The following is a 23,436-nucleotide window of genomic DNA, read 5'->3' on the forward strand; positions in this document are numbered from 1 at the left end:
CACGTTTGAGAAGTTTTATTTCATATGCACACCCTGCATTTTCAAGACTTTTTTAAATGTGTGCTTATATGATCACAGACAAACGGTAAGGCAGACACTGATACAAAATCTGCAGCATTACACTTGAACACAGCAGAATATTTTCTAAGAAACAATGTGGCTTAATAGATTTTAAATCATTAGAAAACCATGCATTTGTCGTGGTATTTAGTGATCGGACGTCGCCTGTTGGACAGTGTTGACAACCATTATGAAGAATATAGGACTCACTAAAATTTGTTATTTAACTAGACATGGATTTAAGCAGCTGTAGTTTCTCAATCTGCTCCATCATCTGTTTCTCTACTGTGGAGAGCTACTGGACCCAGGAGCTCTTTAAATCCTGCAGTATTCCTAAATGAGGAAAAAAGGCAAGGCAGCTTTATTTAATATATAATAATAATAACTATTTATATAGCACCTTTAAAAACAGTTTACAAAGTGCTTTAACAGGATACCCAGAAGGCAGTATAACAGCAGAAGTTAAATAAATGCCAAACAAAGACAAAATTAAATGTAAAATTAAGACAAGAAGACAAGATAAAAACAAAGACAAACATGACAACGGAAATAAAAACAAATAGAAACAAAAGCAATAAAGAGATTATAAAAAGATGACATCATATAAAAAGCAAGTCTATAAAGATGAGTTTTAAGAAGTGATTTAAAAGAAGTCACTGATTCTGCAAGCCTTATCTCCTCAGGCAGGTCGTTCCAAAGCTGAGGGGCCCTGATGGCAAAAGCACGGTCACCTTTAGATTTAAGCCTCGACACGTCTGGGGCCAGACCCAGACGTGCTTTAAAAGTGATCAGTAAAATCAACAAAACAATTCTAAAACCAACAGGGAGCCAGGATTGGGGTGATGTGATGTCTGTTAAAACCAGTGAGAAGCCTCGCTGCTGCATTCTGAACTAGTTGGAGGTGAGAGAGTGACTTTTGGTTTATTCCAGAAAGGAGGGAGCTACAGTAGTCAAGTCGAGAGAAGATGGATGTGTGAATGACTTTTTCCAAGTCAGAGTGTAAGAGCATTGGTTTGATTCTGAAGATGGTTGTTATTTGGAGGAAGTACGACTGGACAACCTTTTTGATTTGTGGTTTAAAGCTTAGATCAGAATCAAATAGTAGACCAACATGTCTGGCAGTGGGCTTCACATTTGCAGATGGGACCAAGGCCATTCTCAATGAGACTGATGGGGTTTGGGGGAATGAACAATATGATTTTTGATTTTCAAAGAAAGGCCTTACAATGTCATTCAAAAACAATAAGCAATAAAAACCAGAATAAAATCAATTAAGATAAAAAAATAGATAAATACATAAAATGAAATAGAATACAAATAGAACAGACCAGAAATACAGAGGGAATAGAGAGCATGGTGGTTAACATTAATTTGGTGTTTCCTTACCTGTCTCGTTTGGACTGCATGACATAGGAACGCTCTCTTCTCAGCTGCTCCAGTCTCTCTTTGACAACTGTCTTCTGCTGGTTCTTATCCTCCTAAAACACAATAGTAATGGTGACAATACAAAACTTAGATACAATTATGCAGACTAATTCCCTCAATATATGGTATTTTACCTGTGGTAGATCTTGTGTGAGGTGCCTTAGCCTGTCTGTGTGTTTCAGGCCAAGCAGGTCTTCCTCTGCCTTCCTGTTCTGGATGATCAACAGACGCTCCTGAACCTAAAAGACAGTGTCAGAGTGACAATATCACCTCTGCCTCTCACTTACAATGATCTGAACACTCTTTCAATGCCCCTCTATCCACTTTTCTCTAGTAGGTGAAGTTGTGCCAGAAATCCCTTCTCTCTCTTTTACACCTTTCTCTCACCCTCAGCAGTTGTCTCTCTCTATCTCTCTGCTGCCTCTGTTCGACCTTTCTTTGCATGTCCACCAGGTTGCGCATTGTCCGTTCTCTCTCCACTGCCGAGATTGGTTCTGTGGCTCGCTCTCTCTCCATCAGTGTTGATTCCCTCTCTGCAGGGCTACAGTCAACCTTTACAACAGGAAGCAGCAGATGGGTGGCGCTTTAAAATAAGCGAATAATGTGAAAATGTTCAGCACAAATCGTGAGCACAGGCTGCACAAATATGTAAAAGACTTACTGTGGCTTGTGAATTATATTTCTGGTCCTCAGCGTGAGCGGGTTCAGGCCCTCTCTGGTCCCACGGCTCTGACTCTGTTGCAGTGGGACACATTTCCATCTCAACCACTTCTCTCTCCACATTCTCATTGGTTAGTCCAGCATACCGCTTAATCTCAGGAGGGTCAACCAAGAGATTGAGTGGTTGTACAGCCTGCAGGGTCTCTGCTACCAAAGCATGTGTTTGCAGGTCACAGTGTGATACAGCTTTGCCCTTCTCTGGTTGATCAGCTGTTGCTCTCTCCTCCAAAGTCAACTAATGAATATAAAAGGGAAAAAATCAGATGCATGCCATAGATATACAGTGTTTTATGGTCTGCTTTACACTTAGAGAGTACCTGTCCTACTATGTTGCACTGCTGGTCTGCAGACTGTGCGTCAGGCTGACCTGTGGAAGCAGACAGGAACAGATCTTCTCTCTCTCTCTCTCCAGAAGTCTCCTCACACTCTGCGTGTCCACCTGTGCTGCTCATGTCACTTGTCTGGACTTGGGTCTTCAGACTGCTCTCAGCATCCTGGCTCTGTCCTGTGCCCCCAACTGCAGCCTCTGCCTCATAGTCAGTGTCATCCTCTGGTGGTTTGCTCCAAGCAACGGCGATCAGTGAGCCCTGTTTCTCATAGCTCTGGGGGCTCTTTGGTGCACTGCCCTCTTCTTCTTCCTGGGCTCCTCCCTCTGCAGCAAGACTCTGATGGGTATTACTTGCTGCATCTGATACACACAAGATCTCCAAGTAGGGCAGGTCCTCCATGGCCACTCCACAACCTGGGGGAATATTAGGTATTGTAATTGCAGGTGCGAGTGTATGGTAATCTATGTTTGCCTGTGTTTGCAGTACCTGTACAGACGTCCTGTTTGTCAACCCCATCTGCAGCTTGCACCCCATTCAGTTCTCTGCTGGCCCTTCTGATTGAATCGACCCTTGGAGCTCCAGCTGGCCCTCCACTGCTGTTTTGAGCTTTGACTGGTCCACTGCAGCAGGACTGAGCTGTGATTTGCTCATTGCTGCGATTGTCGGTTAAGTTTGGAAAAGGAGTAAGAATAGAGCCCGAAGTAAGAGGGGAATCGGAGACCAGGAGTTGGAGTGGGTTGGTGTAACGCTGTGCTTGAAGTTCAGATTCATACTCATGTCGCAGAGCTTGGACACCCTGTACACTCTAACAAACACACATCATTACTTTAACAGTCTGTGCTTTGTTAAAAGAGCTAGCGTAACAGTGGTATTTTTGGATTGGATGCTGTGGTTGTCTTGACTCACCTTGTCCATCAATGCTGAAAGTAATGCAGAAGCTTGAACCTCCTGGAGCTCCATCAGATGGGTCAAGAGGAGCAGGGAACAATCCTCCAGCTGGTGTTGGGACCACATTGCGGGTTGTCTGCTTATGTGGACCTGCATTTGGGGCTGGGGCTGGGGCTGGGGCTGGAGTTGTGGCTTAGGGTTTGTTTGCTTTAAGGGGATCTGAGTCTCATTGTGTGTCTGCAGGTCAGCCTGGATTTGTCTCAGCCTTTTTATACAGCTATTTCTTAAAGCAGCTTGTGTATGATTATCTGCATAGGAAACAAGAAATTAGTGGAATACAAAAGAAAACCAATTCTGACAAACATGCACCAGAAATAGAAGACAATATCGATTTACCCTCCTTTGGAGGCACTGTGCAACCTGGCTCTTGCAAATCCTCTAGGGAGATCCCATGTACCAACTTGACCAGGTGCTTCCTCTCCTGCTCCTGAGTCAGCACCAGCAACTGCAGCACTGCCTGCTATGACGGAGCCAAAGTTGTTGTTCCACTGCTGATAAAACTACTGTAGTGTTTTCCTTTTAGCCAATACCCGAGAACAATCTTACTCCACAAAATAACATAATTCAAAAGTAATGTTATGACATGACGCACTGCCTATGTCTCAGAATCAATGGCCCATAACCAGATTTACAATACCTGCTGTGGCGATACTGAGATAAAGTCTTTCTTTTGCTCTTCCTCTTCCCCATGTAGCCACAGGGCCGCCTGCTCTGCTCTGCATGGACTCTTAACATGTGGCCTGAACAGATACATAAGGGACAGACAGTATACAGCTGAAACTGAGTGTGCAAAGGGCATTTTTGTGTTGTTGGCTCACCATGTCTCCCAGGACTGCCGAGCTGCAAGAAGAGCGCTGTAGGACATTTTTTCTCTCTGAGCTCTGAGAGTTGCCAACCTGATGCATAGACACAACAGTCTCAGGCTCTCCCTGTCCAGCCTGGAAGACAAAAGATAAATGAGTAAACTCATTCCGGACGTGGTTATAGCCATATATAAGCCCACGTGTGTCAAATCTGTAATAAAAATGTATTTGCAAATTCCTTGCATTAGGGTGGATATGTAGATATATGTGGGATCGACAAGTCATCTGACTATATTTCATTTCTTCATGTGTAGACCTAACAGTGGCTTACTCCCAACAGGTTAAAATCTGTGATCTGCACCAGAAGTATTTACCTCTTGCCCAGGACTGTTAGTGTGTCCCTTTCTTGTTGACGAAATGTGTGTAACTCACACAGGAGCGAAACGGCAGACCAAGACTGTTCCCTGGACTCAAGGCGGCTTCTAAAAGACGCTCCAAGACAGGCCCTGCAGGAGAATTATTTTTATTATGGTGCTTTGGTTTGACGTCCATTAAGGAAAAATGGCAGGTGGTTTGTAATGTTTACTTGAATTTTGATTAAGAGACAATCTGTATTTTTATTCATAACTGAAGGTGAGTTTCCTAGTTGGAATCATACCAGAAATGTCTGCTCTCTCAACAGTACACACTGTGTTTTACATCTGTTAATTAGTTTTGGAACTAAGAAATGTTGTATTGCAGTTTGGATGTTTCTTTTCAATTTAATGCCGTTTCAGTAGATTTAGTTTTCATTTCATCTTAAATGTACAATAATAACCTTGGTGCATGTGTGTTACCTGTATATCCTGAATGCTCCTGGCAGCTCAGCCAAACGGAGCATGTCACCTGACTCCAAAGCCTCCTCTGCAAGATCCTCCAGCCCCTCCTCTTCCTTGTGTTGTTGCCATGGCATCAGGGTCTCCCAGATACTCAGAGCTGTGGTATCACCCAAAAAATGAAATTTGAAGCATCTGGACCAGGCTCTATGATGCTGAGTAAGTTGTACATAGAGTTATGAGATTGCTCTCTGTGTTATATTGTGACGACAGTTCAGAAAAACTTTTCCTTACTGTAGTGCTCCTGGAGCATTTCTGTATAAAGCAAGTGGGTCACCACATCATACTTCACCACCACCAAGAGGAGGACGTCTGAGAGGGACACACAGCCCCAGGCCTGACCTCTAACCCCTAGGCTTTGGCCTTGCCAGGGAGAGGGCAATACACTTTGCGCACCCTCTGATGCCAGTCTAAGAAGATAAACACAACCACATATCAGCATCATAATTATAGTAAACACGCACTTCAGTATATAAAAGGGGTGGCTGGTAACATTACATAAAGGTGTTAATTGTTTCTTGTGGTACTTAAAAAAAACTAAAGTGATACTATGTGACTTTTGAAAGAATAAATAAAACATTCTTCCTCAAACAAATTAAAAGTTGAATGAATTTGCATTAAAGTTCATTGCTGCTCAAATCAGTACACTCAGGGGTTTTGGTGCTACAGCCTTACTTGGTCTGGTATGACCAGTATCTCATGGTGGTTTATGTTAGCTGACGTTAGCTGACTTTAGGTGGATATATGCATACCAGACGTTACTGAGTCAGTCCACTGACTTTAGAATTGTTTTCTACTTATGCTACTGTTACAATATGTTGTAGCAATTAACATTATTCCATAATTGCCACTTGTGGCCGCTGTTCAGCAAAAGTTAAATTACATAGGCTCGCTTTAAATTTATTGTCCTGCGTTTGTACTTAAGGTGAGAAAAAGTATTAGCAGTAAAAATGCAATAATGTATCAAAAATACTAATTTGATGCCTTTCAGGTGTTGAATCATTGCCTTTTCAGACATGCAGCATTGTAATGCTGTAGCTGGGCAATATGGCTGTAAGTCTAACAACTATTTATATCGTTTAACATGGCAAATCATATTTTGAGCTTACTGTATGTTTTGCAATTATATCCTCAATCTGCAAGGTAACTAGAAACTCATAAACATAATGTAGTGGAGTAAAAAAATGAATATTTCCCTTTGTATTGTGGTAGAGTCAAAGTATAAGTACTGTATTATAAAAAGGAAAAACTCAATTAAAGTAACTTTTCATCTTCTTACTGCTCACCTGGCCCAGCACTGCCTGGCTGCCTTCTTGAGTCTCTTCACACTCCCATACTGCTCTTTTCTCCCCACCAGTCTCTCCCTCTGTGCGTGGAAGGTAAATGTAATGATGAACAGAGCAACTGTCTCCATGCAGAAGAAAATCTGCTACACTGCAAGCGCATACCTGTAAACTGCCTGTGTCAATGGTGCATGACTGTAAAGATCCTGACTCTGATTGGTTGTGAGCTTTTTTGAAAGTATTTGGGTCTGTGCTTTGGTGCAGGCAATTCAGCACATAAGGATCGATGATAGCTGGCTTGTCCATCACATAGAGAGTGTTGAGATTTCCAACATTTAGTAGCTGGAGGTCCCAGTAGAGCTGGAGATAACAATATTGACTCTTAGTAGTGATGCCAAAATAATATTTTGGTCACTGGGAAAGAAAAACATTTTTATTGACTACCTTTTCCTTCTTTTCCCTTTCCCTTTCCATTTCTAGGAGAACATCCAACACATTTTCACCAACACATGACCAGCTATTGTCAACTTCTGCGATCTGAAACAGACACAGGCACATAGGAGTTGTATGAAGATTTGATCAAAGGGTAGCTGCTTTGATAGTGATGTTTGTTGGCTGTTTTAAAATACGTCTTGAGTTTTTACCTTCTTCATGGCAACATGTGCTTCATCAGTGTCGGAGGGAACGCGAAACACTTTGTGATAGAGGAGACGCACATCTTCAGAGGAAAACTCTGCTCCGACAGACACACCCAGAGATCGGTACAGACCAGCGATACAATCCTGAGGGAAGATACAAGGACATTAGTTGCAGTTTACACATGGAAAACCAATGCAGTTCTCACCCAACATCAAAACATCTTACCTGCTCCATGTTTTTACCACTGTGGGCTGATAAATTATACAGGCTATTACTATGGTTACAGCAGTCCTCTGCACAACAGCTGGATCAGGTTACCAGGCAACAAAAGTGACAGCGTATGTAGACAGAGAGGAGTGAAATGTGATGACCATGACCATGTGACACATTACACCTGTGTGAAAAGTGCTCTGTAACATTGAACTACTAGTGAAAGTTGGTGGATCCCAGCTTGTAAATTGTTTATTATGTTGCGTGTCTCATACAGTATATGTCATCATGAATCTTATAACACCCACTGGATTTCCTACTAATTTCCTAGGAAGTTTCCTGGAAAGAACCATATAACTAATTATAAATAAAATAGAAACTTATCTGACTGTTCTTGCAGTTGTTTCCCTGAAAGAAGTGCTTCATTAAATGTGAATATTCAGCCCTTATTCATTTACTATTGGAAACTTTATTCTTTGTATAGTTATTTCACGTTTTTGCATATTCAGCCTGCTTTGCACTCACTAAAATGCTCTCTAGGTTACACAACTAGTTAATTGGAATAAATTAATTAGAAACGTACCAATTGAACACTTTGTCTACATTATTTTTACCTATAATTAGTACGAAATTACATAATTTCTTTCCAGGAAACTTCCTAGGAAATTAATAAGAAATTACAGACCCGTAAAATAAAGTGTTACCAAGATCATACTCATGTCTTCATGAATAATGAATTTAATCTTTGAACAGAAAATGAAATACCACAAATATTAGTGAAGCCTTTGTTTATTTGTATGATGAGGAATGAAAAAAAGAGTACCTGAGTTTATGTGGCTTACTGTATATACAGTCAGACATCACACAGTGCTGAAATAAACCTGTACAGTAATCAAATGCTGTTTTGATAGTAAATAATACTGTTAAAATAATCTAAAGGCTGTGGACAATATCTCATAAATGTGTAAAACAAAACATAACAATACCAATGAACGTGTGAAATAAAAACGACAAACCCTTGTGTAGTATAAATATTCAGTGCTACATCTAACAATGTTTATAAAAACACTAAATTGCAGTATTTCACTTCAGTCAATATGTTAAATCCACAGGTCATGGAGGTTCATCTGTTGGGATATTTTTCCTTTTCAAACTTCGTTATACAGTAACAGAAGGTGCAGTCCTTGAGTGGATTGAAGATTATTAGGGGTGGCAGTGCATGTGTGTGCAAGTAAGTGTCCTCTTGAAATTGAGCAGTTAAGAGGGGTTGCCATGAATGATCTTGGGGCACTTTTCTGGCTGTATGCAGTAGTTGTTGTGTAGAACCAGACCAGCAGGACACTGGCAGCCTGGTACACAGGGCTTGAAGCAGTGGCTCTCTATCAATCCCAGTGGTACGTCAACGTTAAAGCAGGTTACAGGACATGGGGGTCCGCACTCGTCAAACACAAAGCCCCTCTCCACAGGACAGCCCACAGCTGTGGAAGACAGCAACAGAGAAAAAACAATGAGAGAACATTCTGGCCAATATGGCTTCAAGGGTATGACTGCTGTTGTCCTTGACTGGTGACCAGTACAGATTAGCAGGTTTCTGACAACAATGAGCCCACTTTTTCAAAAGAGAAAACTGTCTATTAATTTTCATTGAGACTAAATTGTTGTGCGTGGTTGAGCCTGGCAAATATTAGCAATATTAAATAAACAGCCATAAAAACGGAGTAACGGTGTGAGCTGTCTTACCTTAAAATGGGTGTTACTTCTTGCAGTTTCAGTGCAAAAACATCCACCGCTTTATTAAAATCCAGAGCCCTAAGCAGATAGCTAGATGCTAACAGCTAATTATGCAATCTGAGCTAACCGGGAAGTTTCCTTCTTGGGATATTACATTATTATTAACATTCCACCCATTATTTTTGCAATTTGTGCAGTTTGAGGCACAAAAACAACTTCACATGTTGATCTTGAAATAAGCTCTTAACCATTCAGGTTTGTTCTCTAAGCCCGTGTGGGCGCACATCTCACGATGACACCGCTTGGAAACCTGTCTCTTATATAGGGAGTAGTGAATGGGTGAATGAGGGAGTGATTTCGGACAGGTACTGTAATGTGTTTCATCAGGACTGTGTGGGTGAGGTTTGATCAGATTTGATTGACAGTGGTTTGGCTACATAAGCAAATAACCCCCAAGCTGTCAAAATATTTTGATTCAAATGTTGCTTAATTCTGATTGGTGCACAGAAGTGTGTGACATCACCTTTTTCCAACTGAGCCAAACTTCAAATCAGTGAGGAGAGCACAGAGAAAAACACAAATACAATCTCTTGTATGAAATAACGAAAACATTGGCTGATTATTTCCCACATGTAGTACCCCACTGCTCATTGTAAGAAGCCGATTAAGAAAATGTATTATCAGGGCCTTTAAATGTGTTTTACTCACCACACAGTGATGGGCTCCTCCATTGCAGGATGACTCCAGCCTCTCTGCACTGGCTGGCATAGGCCTCCAGTGTGTCGCACAGACACTCATCAGTATTGGCCCCGCAGGCACAGAGGTCATACACACAGGCTGCGTACCACGGTTCAGGAGGCACGACGCGATGGCAGGGCTTAAATACAGCAGACTTCAGGACCTTACAGCGAGCGTTAGCCCCCTTCTTGGCCTGGTAGCCTGCGTCTTTACAGGGGTCAACATCCTCACCGGGACGACAGGATGAGAGGGAATGGCTACCATTTGTGACCTAAAATGACAAATGTTGTTTGATTTGTATACAGTTAAAATACTTATTTTTGTATGACAATTTAACTTTATTTCTTTCATTCTGTCTCTTTATGTATTCATTTTACCCTCCAGCTGTTGCCAAAGTCAGACTCTGAAAGGCTGAGTCGTCCGCTGGGCATTCGGAGGTCATCCTGGTAGTAGCTGTTGAAGTTTCCACAAAGACCACAGGTGTGGCCCTTATAGGAGCCTGGCACACTCACTTCCAGATGTGAACGACCACTCCACAGTACCTAAAGGTGGACCAGTGGCGGGTGTATAACTGTAAGTATTTCCAATCATATGTTATTCACAAAGGCAATGAGAGATAAAAGAGACAAAAGACTGTACCTTCAGCCCGATGTTAGTGTTGAGTAAGATGGTGTTAGTCTGTCGTTCAACATAGATGTACGGTTCTCTGAGGAACGGCAAAGTCACAACCTCATCATTCACCTGAAGAGTACAAAAATGGAGAGTGGATGCATAACACAAACACAGCTGAGCAAAAATCATTTGCAGTATTTGTACACACAAACCTTCACAACCCAGTCCTGGAGTAGCTGCACTGTGACGTCTCCTATAAACACGGTCACCTCTTTAGTCCAGGACACTCCTTTACGCCCACGATCATCGTTAGTGGTATGAATACTGTACAAACGCAGAGGAGTCATTGAGCAGGGCATAAAGAGTGTAGTGATTCACTTATTCATATATTATTATTTGATAAACTGTATTAAAAATCAGCTTCTTTATTGAAAGGTCACATGGAATGGCATGTTGTTTGTTGTTTTTTTATTGCCATTTTCTTAACATCAGGAAGGACTTGAATTCAAAAGTTGTTGCTTCCTGTTCTCAATGTATAAATTCAAGTCTTTACTACAGCAGGTTACAAAAGCAAAGCATCTTGAAAAGTAGATGTTTTGTCAAACTGACAAACATCTATTTTGCTGCTGCTAATACTACTTTCTTTAAGGGCAAAGTGTGTCCAGGGTACTATCTCCCAACCTTTTTAGTCTTGTGACCTCTTAAATCCCCTGACAACTTGGTTTTAAAATCCAAAGTATTTCTCTCTAACATTAAATATACATGATTAAATACATAGTAAACTTCAGAAAAAAACCCTAATATTTAAGGGTTTCACATTCGAAAACGCGGCTAATTTGCTTCATCAGGACTGTGTGGGTTTGGTTTGATCCAATTTGATCAACAGTGGCCTTACAACATAAGCAAACAACTCCTCAGCTGTCATCAAAAGTATGTGACATCACCAATGAGAAGAGCTCAAAAATTTCTCATGTGAAATAACCAAAAACTGTTCAAACTTTGGCAGAAAATTTAGTTTTCATGTTAAGACCCCATCACTCATATTAAGAAGCTGACTGAGAAAATGGGTTTTCAGGGCCTTTAAAACCGAGCAACATCTCATCATAGGACATGAGTTGTGAGCAGTTCAACCAAAGAGTGGTTTGAATGATTTTTAGAGGGCAGGAAGAGGTTAAAGTATTCAATATTTCAAAGGAACAAAGCAACAATTAGAGACGTAGTAGACAAAACATATCTACCATGGTGACCCACTCACCTGAAGTCTCCACCCTCACAGTCCTGTGCCAGGACATACGTGCACGCTCCCTGGAAGTGCAGCATACGGCCATCGAAGGTGCGATAATGAGGGTCGCCAAAGGCAATGCAGGTGGCTGGACGAGGAAGGCAATGAGGACAACACAAACCTGGGACAATGGCTGGCATCTCATCCTGGGAGCAAACACACACACACACACACACACACACACACAGACAGACTCAGCTACACTGGCTGTGTAACTATGAGGAACCCGGGAGACTCAGTGTGAAATTAGCTCTGAGGAGTCAGCCAGAGTGTAAACACTGATGAGAAATGTCATGTCAGATATTTAATGTCTCTCTACAGACTGAAGGTTTAGAACAGTGAGGCTTCTTGGGAACATTTGAGACTATGATGAAACACTGAGAAAGAGTGTGTGTGTTTGTTTGTTGTACTGACTGTTGCACAGGTGAGGGGAGGGCAGCGTTCACTGTGACAGTGTACGTCTCCAGACACACACGTACAGCTGGTGCACTCATCCACATCCCACTGTTCGTTAGAGTGAAAAACCGTTCCCTGGTACAAACACGACACCCCTGAGTCTACAACGCACACACACACACACACGCACACACACAAAGACAAAGACACACAAACATGAACCATGTTAAGAAGAACTTTGAATAAGCACGACCACGGATGCTCCCTGTATTGGCTGGCTGTGATACCTTGGCATTCATAGCAGCATTTCCCTGGAATCTTCACTTGTTTCTGGCCATCCAAACAAACTGCAGGTAAACACTCTTCAATGCTGCACTCAATATAGCCCAACTAAGGATGAAACACAGAAAGAACAGATTACTTTAGAAACTGATGGTCTGAATACATATGAGACCTATCAACAATCTCAGGTGAAGTGGTGGAAAGTAACTAAGTTTACTAACTCATGTACTGTACATGTACAATTCTGAGGCATTACTTGAGCATTTCCATTTAATTCTGGTTTATACTTCTACTCCAGAGAGAAATGTACGCTTTTTCACTTTCTATTGTCTAATATTAGGTGTGAGGCCTTTACTTAGGTGTAATTTAAGTGCAATCATGTTTTCTTTAGCGTATGCACACCACCAGAATCAAGTCCTTCCTATTTGCAGACCTTAATTTGTGTTTAGAGCTTTGCACTGTCCGACTCTTCTGTTTGCGATACGCTGACAACAGATAAGCTTGAACACTGCTTGAGATCCTATGGCCAGACCCATCTTTTAGTGTCTTCTTTTAAATCACTCCTCAAAACTCTTTTTCAAACTTGTTTTTTTAACTAGTTGTTTTTTTAAATTGTCATTTTACCTGTGTTAATCTACCATATCATCTTGTATTTGAACATTGTTTTGAAAAGTGGTGTGTAAATGTTATTATCATTAGTTGAAGCATTGCATGAGCAGTGTAAGTATTTCTGTGAGACTCACATTACAGGTACATGTGATGCAGTCGTCATCGCTGTCTGTCCAGCTGCTGCCGTTGGCCACACGTCTGTTCTGGCCCTCAATCACACAATCTGTGTGAAACACAGGAGAACCATCACAATTATGGATGTTTTAATAGGACTTACTTCAAATTAAAGGCACAGGAAACAGATAAACAGAAGGAAAGATGGCATTATCTCACCTTTACACACAGGGCAACATGAGTCCGGAGGGTTGAACTGTTCCTTAAGAGGGCAAGTGAGCGGGAGGCAGATCTGGTGTAAGCAGGTCCATGTCAGGTCCTAAATCACAGACATTGTATCACTGTACTGCACAGAATCACATGTTGATTGTAGTTGAATCAGTATCAACGAGATGGCAACTACTGTGAAAATGTGACTGTTACACCTGTTACACCTGTTGCCATTGCAGGCTATAATAAGCTGTGTCAGTGTCCGTCCCTTCCTTAGCTGCAGATTGAGTTCAGAAAAAGTCACAGATCACAACAAAGCACAAGAAACGTGCGGCTGCTGCGGTACCTTGCACTGGCAGGTAAAACAAGGGTCATCTGTTGCCAAGACCTCGTTGCCAATCAGTGCAGCGGTGCAGTTACTGAGAGGCTCTATACATACATACACATAAACACAAATGTTACAGAGCTCAGTGAAGACAGTGCAGAGATAATACACGGTGTATCACAAAATGCAGTTTAGTACTGACGTGCACAGACAGGGCAGCAAGAGTCTGGTCCAGAGAACAAGATGTTGCTCTTAGGACAGTCGACCAGACTGGGACACTGCTTTCGGTAACACCTCAGGTGTTGCTCTCCGTCCGGCATCACCTGGAATACACACAGGTTGGATTACTACTATTACTACATCTATTTCAACTACTACAAGCACTATAACCTCTGCATCTTCCATATATAGTTCTATAACTACTGCTTTTACCTCTATTATTACGTAGAGCTGAAACAGTTAGTTGATTCATCTATAAATTGCTTGATAGAAGATTAAGAAGTGACTGATTTTGACAATGTATTAATCATTTAAGTTATATATTAAACAAAAATGCCAAATATTCTGTGGTTCCAGCTTCTCAAAAATGATGATTTATTGCTTTTCTCTGTTTTATATAATTGGAAATTGAAACTCTTTTGCACTGGTAATTGGCCAAATTTTGACAGTATTAACTATTAACTTTTTTCGGATGTTTTATCGACTAAAAGATTAATCAATTAATCTGAAAAAAACCCCAACATAATCATTAAGTTAACAACTTCAACATTAAAAAAAGCTCTCAAGTATGTGTCGTACCTCACAAGTGCAGATCTGACAGGGGTCATCGGCTGGATGGAAACTGTCACCTGGACCATACACTCTGCCCTCAAATACACAGTCTACTCAAAAACAATCATATAAGATTATCAAGCACCAAAAAGCTTGGGAAAACGATCCTAATATAAAACATGCCGCTAATGTGCTTTAGATCCTTATTTGCTTACCCGCACACACAGGGCAGCACTCCCCAGGCACGCTGATGAAGTTGATGCAGGGAGATAGACAGCGTACTTCAGAACAGGTGGTCACACCGTCCACACACATACAGGTCATACAGGGAGTAGAGTCTGCGAACCAGCTGCTGCCCTCAGTATGCTCCTCTCCTCCATACACACAACCTGAGAAGGAAAATTCAAATCACTGGTAAAACTATTTCCTCCTGTGATTATACTTTTCAGTGATCTGTTTACCTCTACAGTGAGGACAGCAGGCTCCTGGATCAGTCACCTGATGCATGCAAGGCAGCTTGGGACACTCAGGAGACGCACACTGCACCTCACCTGCCTGCAAGACTTCGATAGATTAGCACTTAAACACAAGGAAAGGAGCAAATATGGAGGGAAAAGAGAGAGACGGAGGAGGAGTCAGACCTGGCAAGTGCAGGTGGAGCAGTGGTTTGAACTCAGGGTCCATGTCTGCCTGTCACTGAACTCCTGTCCATCAAGTGTACACACTGAGACCAGAGACACACAAGAAACAAAGACAGAGATTAGGAAAAAAAGTGAGGAGATTTCTCAATTAGGTTTTTATATAGAGACATGGTTTGTTCTCATGTTTTTGTGTGTTCATGGGTTTGTGCATGTGGGATTTTTTTTGTGACCATGTGCTCGAATTTATTTTTGAATGCTTTCTAAAGTTACATTCTTAAAGTTAAATGCAGGACTTGGTAAAATCCAAAACTAAATAAACAATGGTAGCAAATTATTTCAGTTTTTTTTTTACACAGATTCAATTATAAAAGTTCATTCTCATAAGGTCAGCACAATAAGCACTCCATAAATTCAGTCAATTTGTTTCATAATTATAAATCTGTATTGTTTCATTTTAAAAGTCCACATTTTTGTTTAAAATAGACTTTTAAATAGACGTTTTTCTGCCAAACAGTAGACAGACCAAGGCTTAAAAATATGTGCATACCATACATGGAAGGTGTGCTAATGCACGTTAGCTGTAAAACAAAGAACACTTTTTCACATGTAAGGAGTGAATAAATATGGAGTTACAAAATTATAATTCTTTTCACAAATTCACAAATTTGCTACAGTCATTTCTGGGTTAAACATTGCTGGAATCGGTAGAACCATATAGGCCTTCACATATCATTTACACAGGCAGTTCAGGAAGTACCTGTGCACTCAGGACAGCACTGTCCCGGCTTGGTAACTGGTCGGACACAGGGTGTTGGTGGGCAGACCAAGGGCATACAGGTGACGGTGCCTCTGACACAAGTGCAGCGCTGGCAGGGGTTGGAGGAGGGTGTGAAGGTGTGACTGTGAGAGTGGACGACACCCTCATACAGACAGGAGTCACAGACGGGGCAGCAGGTAACTGAAGGGACCGGATGGGAGCACTGGACTGGACAAGGTCTCTTCTGACAGTTCACCACCTCATTCTGATCAGAGAAGGGGATAAAGGGACAAGGTGAAAAGAGGGGAAAAGAGGAGGGGTGGAATCAATCAGACAATTGTTTTTGTGAATTTTGATAATTTTTTTATTCAGTAAGACTTGTCAAACTGACCAGACAGGAGCATGACGAGCAGGGATCAGAGGGCGAAGTGAAGGAGGAGCCGGACTGATACTCTTTTCCCTGATGATGACAAATCCCTGTGCAGACAGGGCAGCACTCCCCAGGAGGGGTCACTGGACGCACACAGGCAACACTTGGACAAGACACATGCGTACATACCACACCGCCGTTCTATACACAGAAACACACACACACACACAAGCTTAGGCTGACGATATTTCCTTTACATAGTCAGTTATAGTCCTTCTGCAACTGAAGATAAATAGATGATGGAGTGGTAGCTAGGTTTATACATGCTCCATGTATAAAAAAATATAATTAAGTGCTCATCTTAATGTCTTCACAGGGTCAAGGTGGTGGGATTAAAGGAATACTCCACCAAAGTGCCACCAGAAGTATCATTTTAAGCAATTTCTTGTGATAGCAATGATTGTTTGTAACATACTGAACATATGGTTTAACAGTGGAAGAGGTGGATTATGCTGCAGGTGTAGAGTTGATGTTTTCATATGTTTTGACATGTTTTTTTTGTGCTGTGACTCTGGGTCTCCATTGGAATCCAATGTAATTGTAAATTACAGCTGCCATCCTCCGTGAAGAAGCAAGCTACAAATTTTTCAGAGCGTACAAGGGGCGAATACTGTGACCTCAAACATGTTGGTCATCTTTTTATCAATGCTAAGCAGTTTAATTTTTTACTAAACACTTTTTGATTTATCTGTTATCTCACAGGGACTTTGACATGTTCTGTCCTGTAGCACCAACACCAGTGAGGTACTTAGTGCAAAGGTCGATCACCTTGCTTGTTTGGGTTTCCAGTTAACTTGTAATCCTGATGGTTTTACAGGATTAAACGTACAAGTAAAATCTACAGTTGATACAAATTCAAATATAGTATGTACCAGACAGGAACAGAGCTGACAGCGGTCTGTAGGGTGTGGGAATCGTTCTCCGTTGAAACAGCCTCGTCCATTAAAGTTGCATCCATCACACACTCCACATGCACAGCCATCCAGAGCTGGGTGTGGGCATGCCACAGCAGGGCATCGTCGCTGTGCACACACCACTTTGCCTCTCTATGGAAAAAAAACAAACAAAAAAAAGATGTACTGTGAGAGTTTAGCGGGTCAGCAGCCCCAAACTAAATGCAGCCCTTCTCTCTCTCACTGAGCATGTGCAGTCCTGGCACCCTCCGTCTCCTCCTGGTAGGATCTGTCCGTCAACATAAGTCACACCTTGGAATTGACAACCTACACACAGAGTGAAACATCAATTATTTAATTACTCTACATAACATGAACTGTGATATGCTGTAAGCTGGTTACCGTCACAGACAGGGCAGCCACATGGGTTGGTGACCGGGTGAGGACAGACGGCTGCTGGACACGGCTTCTTCATACATCGCACTGAACCGCTCTGCAAGAGAAGAAGCATGACACATTGTCTAAGGAGATTAACCAGCAGGAATGTGTATGTGAATGTGTGTGTGTGTGTCTGTGTGTGTGTGAGTGTGTGTTCATGCTACCTGGCAGGTACATTCAGAGCAGAGGTTTCCTGGATCAGGGATCGACTGTCCATTTGTGAGGACCGCGCTGTTATAGAAACAGCCTATAAAATAAAGACAGGTTTATTTTGTCATTTTGTAATCAGGGGAATGACCAACAAACAAAGTTTAAAATCAATTATCCTAAACTGGGAATGTGGGCAGAGTTTAATTTTGATTTAACATACGTTCACATTCTCCACAGCATTGTCCAGGTGGTTTGTATGGGTGGCTGCAATCTCCATAACAGGGTATCTTGGTGCAGATGACCTCCCCTCCATAACAGTAACATACGCCACAGGGGTCTTTGTCATCACCAAACTCAGTGCCATCAGGATATTCTGTACCATGAAACATGCATCCTGCAAGTAGAAAATTGGAGATTAAGATATTTTTTAAATGACCTTGGGAAAACACTTCCCAATGAAAACCGTTGACCTGAAGGTCTGTGGATCATCTTCAGTAACTGGATCATTTTTTTTCTGGAAAGTTGCTGTTAGGTTTGTCTATCACTCACCATCACAGGACACACAGCACTGTCTCTGGACTGGGTGCTTACAGTTAGAGGGTGGACAGCGCTTCCTCTCACACTGGACAGAGCCCTCACGGCAAACACATACTGCACATGGGTCAGATGCATCATCCCACGTCTCCCCATTAGCTCGCTCTCGACCCTCATACAGGCAGCCTGCAAGGGAAATGAGATATATGATATGATATATACATGATTAGACTAGAAAAAATGCAGTGTCTTATGTGATTGAACAACTGCGTCAAACTTGCTGAGGTCTTTTGTTGCAACAGATGACATAGTGTGATTGTTCCAAATATAAAAACTGCTTTGTCCTTAAGTTACAGTATCTTGGCAGGAATTGTACCTTCACAGGTCCAGCAGCACTCTTGTGTGATGGGGTGAGAACATGCAGCAAAGGGGCAGGGCTTGCGCAGACAGTGAACTGTCCCATTGGTGCAGACACATGATCGACAGTTGTCAGTCGGGTGGTAGAAACGCTCAGTGTGTCTGTAGGGTCGTTGTTCATACACACAGTCCGATGGAGGAGCTTAAATAATATCAGTGAAAAGAAAAGTCAACTGTACGCCTCCTTTATGCAACTTCATAATCTTTGTTGACCATGTGCCATTATGAGCCAAGAAACAAAAGCAGATGATTTTAACCACAGAAGGGTTACCCAGTAAATTAAATTAGGTATAGCATTTGTCTGAAAGGAAAACCTTCAGACTCCTTGATCTTTGATTGCAAATAATTTGAAACAGAAGCTTTAAGGATTTTTATAATGCTCTCTGTTAAGCTTTCTGTTTTCCAAATGAGGATCAGGTGAAGACCATATTAAGACCATATGAAGCCATCTTTTTGCATATAAAGCTAAAAAATAGGGGCAAAAAAAGGGCATAATAGTTGCATTTAGAATAAATAGGCAAAAAATTAACAGAGATAATAAATTAAAAATAAATATACAGTATACAACTGTAAAAAAGACAAAGTATCACAATAATAATAGTAATGATAAAGTCAATGATAAAGAATTTCCCACTTCTCTAAATTCTTCATAACTGGATTATTAACAAATTTTCATTAACTGATTCTTGGCACAACACCAATCAGTCCATCAAATTTCATCAAAATCATTTAGCTACTTTTGAAATATAGTTCACTAACAAACAACAAGAAACAGTCAAGTGTAATATACATAATTCTAGGGGCTTTGGGAGATGTAAACTGGAATGTTGTCATTAGCTGGGGGATACAACTTTAGCCTATATTTTATTACATTTTGGCAAACTGGCACGATTAAAACTATGCCGAATGAGCTATTAGCAGTTCCTGTTTGTACTGTGCCAAAGCATGTACAGACAACCAACACGGGATTACTTTGATACTGAAGACAACTTAAAAACGTGATGATTCTCAGGCAAGTTCTGGAGTTATAAGGAGCATCTTTTTTTCTGATTTCTAAGCGGATTTATGGACGTTTATTCGAGATAATGGTATCCACGGAAAGTGTAAGTCACAGCGAAACTAAAAATATGTGTATAATGTCTGTATGGTCAGATTTGACTCATAGAAATAGTGCGATTTTGACGCAAGTTGGGGCAATCGGGCGCTAATGTTTTTAAAGTACCTTAATTGCCTCAATGAGCTGTCACAGCAACTGCTAGTTGACCGTGTTGATAAACCAGCCAAATGAACGTGCCAAATTACAACAACTAACCTCCAATTGCTTTTAGAGCACATGCATGCTCCTGTCCTTTTCACCTCATGCAGTGTCTTTGCCCCACAACTCTACCTCGGAAAGCCTCATAGTTTGAGTACCACTGCTGTAGACATTTCTCACCCCTCTGAACTTTTCTCGCTTGCACATCCTTACCAGGACACTGGGGGCAGCAGTCTCTAGGCAGCACATTTGGGTTGGAGCAATGCAGCGGTGGACACCTCTTCATCAGACACTGGACATTCCCATTCTGTAACAAACACAACACAGATTGAAATGAAAACCTGACTCAAGAAGATCACGGGTGATTAACTTAGCAGGGTTTGTCATGTTGTGATGCTCATTATTCTTACTATGCAGCTGCACGTCCTGCATGTGTCAGTAGGATGGGGAAACTCTTGTCCATTGGGATACTCTTTCCCAGCATAGCTGCAGCCTAATGTAGATGGATATTGTGTAATTGTGATATTTTAATTTATTAAATTGTTGTTCTTTATTTTGAATTCTTGATAGAAAATTCATATTTCCTCACCATTGCAGTTGTTCTGACAGCATGTTCCAGGTAGAGGCGCGTTACAGTGAGGATGAGGGCATTGTGCTTGGTGGCAGTCAATCGTGCCGCTCACACACTTGCACTCCTCACACACTCTCACAGGGTTAAGAAAAGCCTCTCCATCCACAAATATGCGGTTTTCAAAGGAGCAGTCTGGGAAAGATGCAAACACATTACAAACACAACACGTTATACTGAGCTGAATGACAATAAACTCATTCATGAGCATATATGTTTCTGAGTTTGAGTACCTGGACATTTAGGGCAGCACTCTCCAGGTGGTGTGTACGAGTTGGAACAGTTGAGTGGAGGACAAGGTCTTCTCTCACACTCTACACTGCCATGCTGAGGAGAAGGGAAGGCTGTATCAGCAGGTTTTGAAGGTGAACAGTACTGTGTAGTGTGTGTGTGTGTGAATGGAGACGTGCTCACCTGACAGGTGCAGATGTGGCAGGGCTGGTCAGGGGTTGCAAACCTCTGGCCGTTGTTATAGATACGATGGTTATAGGTGCAGCTTTCACACAGTGCACAACAGGAGCCTAAGGAAAGGAAAGAGACAGTGTACTGAGGTTACAGTCACCTGCACGTAAACAAAGCTCAGACACACACAGTCTTACCAGTGATCTTGGTGGGATGCAGGCACTCAATGGGGGGGCAGTCTGTGTGTGTACACAGGGTCTCTCCATTCACACAGGTGCAGCTGGAGCAGGGACCCTCAGGGTGCCAGTAGGAGCCTTCCTCATATTCCACCCCCTCCAACACACACGCTACAATGAGAAAAGAGGAGTTGTCATATATTCATTGATGAGATACCCCTGTGTTTGTGAGTGCATTATTACCTTTGCAGATTGGACAGCAGAGATGTGGGTCTATAATAGGGTTGGAGCACTGGACAGGAGGGCACTTCTCTTCACGGCAAATTACATTCCCACCCTATAACAGATACACAGTATGAAAACATTATGACTATAGTGTGTTTCAGTTTAAAAGAGCATACAGAACCATAATGGCTATTAATGTGCATGCCCATCAGGTGCTGTGATATTTTATGAGACATGAGAAAAAACATTAGAACATTTCTCCCTTTGTGTATGAAGCCTAATGCACGCTTGCTCATTAAACTGAACATGTTTTGGACCAAAATCCTCAAAGTTTCACCACTTTCTTCTTGAATATACCGTACGGACTTGCCTTACACCTGCACTGCAGGCAGGGTCCACTTCCAGCAGGGATGAACACTTTTCCATCAGCATATACCCTCCTGTCATACTCACATTCTGTGGGAACAAATGCAAACTCTGATTATGTTTGCTCGAGTTTGAACAGTAAATGTCTAATTGGAAGACGGCATGCAACAAACTTGACAAAGACATGAGGAAATTGAATATTTTTGACCAAATTTACAGATATACTGACCATCACATGTGGGACAACACTCTTCTTTGCGCTTAGCTGGATGGCTACAGCGTAATGGAGGACATGATGAATCCATACGCTCACAAGACACTTCACCTGCCTAACAGATAGACACAAGAAGGAATTAAATGTGTCACTCTGATAGAGAATTTGAACTCAAACCTATAAACTAGAGCTAGACTGATAAATCTGCCAGGCTGATATTAGCTTATCGCATATATATTAGTATTGGTGTATATGTCGGCCGATAAGAAACAAGAACTTGGTTTGAGGTAAATTAGCATTAGTGTCTACATTACATAGTTTGTCCACCAGAAAGCACTGATATATTAACACTTTATTTTTCAACTGTAAAATGTCCCGCTAGTATCTGCCTCAAAAATCCAGTATTGGTCAAGCTAAACTATAAAGACTGAACTCACAGAGCAGCGGCAGTGGAGGCAGGGGTCTCTCCTGGAGGGGAACTTTTGTCCATCCACATACACATTGGACTCATATTCACACTGCTCACACCTACAGGTCACATACACACAACATAAATGTTTCAAACTTTCACTTTCAGTTTCAGTCTATCAAGTCTCTCATCTGCACCACAACATGTGTCATTTTTCACATTGACCACCTGTGCATTCAAAGTAGAACATGAATAAGGTGGATTGATGCAGGCAGAAAGTGAAATGAATGAGCTAAGGCAGGTTGGTTACCGTGGGCAACAGTCTCCAGCACGATGCACAGGGTTTTGACAAAACAAGGCACGACAGGGAAGGGGTGAACAAGCCACATTTCCATTCTGGAGGAGAAAGATATACTAAAGATAAACTTTAAAATAAAATGATTTCCAAATGATTTATATACACACACATGAAATTTAATGATGAGAATGATGATAAATGACATACCACACAATGACACTCTTGACAACGGTCTCCAGTAGGGATCACAGCTCCGTTAGGGAAGTCATGACCATTCACACTACAGCCTACAAGACACACACAAACACACGTTGTGTCTCTGCAGTTCACAGAACCCACACACGCTGTGACAGTGAATTAAAGAAACCCACCTTGACAAACGGGACAGCAGGTATTGGGTGGAGGAGCAGCAGGGTTTTTACATGGGGTGTTACACCGCTCCCTCTCACAGCGGACATGACCCTCCTGGTGAGCGGAGAGAACAATATCAATGCAGATAAAGGTGATAGAAAAGGTGGAAGGTTAAATTGTCAGTCAGTATCAGACCCACCAAACAGTAGCAGATGTCACAGGGATTCTCTGCTGACCTCCACTTGGCTCTGTGATCATATTGGACACCAGAATGGATACAGCCTGCAAACATATTTGAAATTAGATTGCTTTACTGTTGGTGTGGTGAATTCAACACCAGAACACATAGGAAAGAAAAATGCCTCTCCCTGTAGGATCCAACTTTCAACCATTTTTCATGCATACCCAAATCAATCTTATCTATCAGCTTGGACAGATGGACTAATATCACCCCTCAACTCTGGAAGCACATTTGCACCCCCTACTGTCT

The 23,436-nt window shown here is 41.8% G+C and overlaps 2 protein-coding genes and 1 long non-coding RNA gene across 6 annotated transcripts in view; 1 reads left to right on the forward strand and 2 right to left on the reverse strand.

Moving 5' to 3' along the window:
- Positions 1-7,397, reverse strand: LOC122875507. Of its 2 annotated transcripts, none has more exons than XM_044194731.1 (19): positions 7,308-7,397; positions 7,088-7,225; positions 6,888-6,980; positions 6,609-6,803; positions 6,447-6,526; positions 5,395-5,570; positions 5,122-5,260; positions 4,660-4,791; positions 4,301-4,420; positions 4,120-4,222; positions 3,819-3,939; positions 3,441-3,730; positions 3,021-3,339; positions 2,523-2,947; positions 2,147-2,440; positions 1,873-2,037; positions 1,620-1,724; positions 1,447-1,538; positions 1-393 (listed from the first exon to the last, which is right to left on the reverse strand). In XM_044194731.1, the coding sequence occupies exons 1-19, from the start codon at positions 7,314-7,316 to the stop codon at positions 318-320; spliced, it is 3,072 nt and encodes a 1,023-aa protein (XP_044050666.1). In that variant the 5' UTR covers positions 7,317-7,397; the 3' UTR covers positions 1-317. The 2 variants fall into 2 exon arrangements, with proteins under 2 accessions (XP_044050666.1, XP_044050665.1); XM_044194730.1 differs by having other exon boundaries at positions 3,819-3,942.
- On the forward strand, positions 6,442-8,189 carry LOC122875512. The gene is made up of 2 exons (XR_006377832.1): positions 6,442-6,539; positions 6,924-8,189. It is a non-coding gene; the product is annotated as an uncharacterized LOC122875512 (long non-coding RNA).
- LOC122875506 (kielin cysteine rich BMP regulator) overlaps positions 7,527-23,436 on the reverse strand; it is a 27,907-nt gene continuing 11,997 nt past the window's right edge. For all 3 annotated transcript variants that reach the window (XM_044194726.1, XM_044194725.1, XM_044194727.1), the window contains 39 exons: positions 23,146-23,228; positions 22,967-23,060; positions 22,803-22,882; positions 22,608-22,693; positions 22,326-22,416; positions 21,904-22,003; positions 21,679-21,764; positions 21,327-21,420; positions 21,105-21,254; positions 20,920-21,026; positions 20,739-20,832; positions 20,467-20,640; positions 20,288-20,370; positions 20,091-20,184; positions 18,582-18,764; positions 18,221-18,391; positions 17,892-18,065; positions 17,686-17,768; positions 17,486-17,576; positions 17,328-17,410; positions 17,063-17,236; positions 16,152-16,331; positions 15,761-16,025; positions 15,004-15,086; positions 14,824-14,917; positions 14,578-14,751; positions 14,390-14,472; positions 13,794-13,914; positions 13,613-13,695; positions 13,276-13,375; positions 13,077-13,165; positions 12,339-12,441; positions 12,070-12,212; positions 11,629-11,801; positions 10,586-10,697; positions 10,401-10,502; positions 10,139-10,303; positions 9,732-10,032; positions 7,527-8,770 (listed from right to left, as the gene is read on the reverse strand). In XM_044194726.1, the coding sequence (XP_044050661.1) occupies positions 8,550-8,770; positions 9,732-10,032; positions 10,139-10,303; positions 10,401-10,502; positions 10,586-10,697; positions 11,629-11,801; positions 12,070-12,212; positions 12,339-12,441; positions 13,077-13,165; positions 13,276-13,375; positions 13,613-13,695; positions 13,794-13,914; positions 14,390-14,472; positions 14,578-14,751; positions 14,824-14,917; positions 15,004-15,086; positions 15,761-16,025; positions 16,152-16,331; positions 17,063-17,236; positions 17,328-17,410; positions 17,486-17,576; positions 17,686-17,768; positions 17,892-18,065; positions 18,221-18,391; positions 18,582-18,764; positions 20,091-20,184; positions 20,288-20,370; positions 20,467-20,640; positions 20,739-20,832; positions 20,920-21,026; positions 21,105-21,254; positions 21,327-21,420; positions 21,679-21,764; positions 21,904-22,003; positions 22,326-22,416; positions 22,608-22,693; positions 22,803-22,882; positions 22,967-23,060; positions 23,146-23,228 (4,967 nt within the window). In that variant the 3' untranslated portion in view covers positions 7,527-8,549. The remainder of the gene's footprint in view (positions 8,771-9,731; positions 10,033-10,138; positions 10,304-10,400; positions 10,503-10,585; positions 10,698-11,628; positions 11,802-12,069; positions 12,213-12,338; positions 12,442-13,076; positions 13,166-13,275; positions 13,376-13,612; positions 13,696-13,793; positions 13,915-14,389; positions 14,473-14,577; positions 14,752-14,823; positions 14,918-15,003; positions 15,087-15,760; positions 16,026-16,151; positions 16,332-17,062; positions 17,237-17,327; positions 17,411-17,485; positions 17,577-17,685; positions 17,769-17,891; positions 18,066-18,220; positions 18,392-18,581; positions 18,765-20,090; positions 20,185-20,287; positions 20,371-20,466; positions 20,641-20,738; positions 20,833-20,919; positions 21,027-21,104; positions 21,255-21,326; positions 21,421-21,678; positions 21,765-21,903; positions 22,004-22,325; positions 22,417-22,607; positions 22,694-22,802; positions 22,883-22,966; positions 23,061-23,145; positions 23,229-23,436) is intronic.

This window comes from Siniperca chuatsi, linkage group LG4 (assembly GCF_020085105.1).
Source record: "Siniperca chuatsi isolate FFG_IHB_CAS linkage group LG4, ASM2008510v1, whole genome shotgun sequence".
NCBI classification, from domain to species: Eukaryota; Metazoa; Chordata; class Actinopteri; order Centrarchiformes; family Sinipercidae; genus Siniperca; species Siniperca chuatsi.

Excerpts from the sequence above, each read along its gene's own strand:
- LOC122875507 (XM_044194730.1), bottom strand. Across the intron at positions 6,804-6,887 it reads AAAGGGAAAAGAAGGAAAAG|CTCTACTGGGACCTCCAGCT; the intron begins GTAGTCAATAAA and ends TGTTATCTCCAG. Across the intron at positions 1,539-1,619 it reads TCACACAAGATCTACCACAG|GAGGATAAGAACCAGCAGAA; the intron begins GTAAAATACCAT and ends ATTGTGTTTTAG.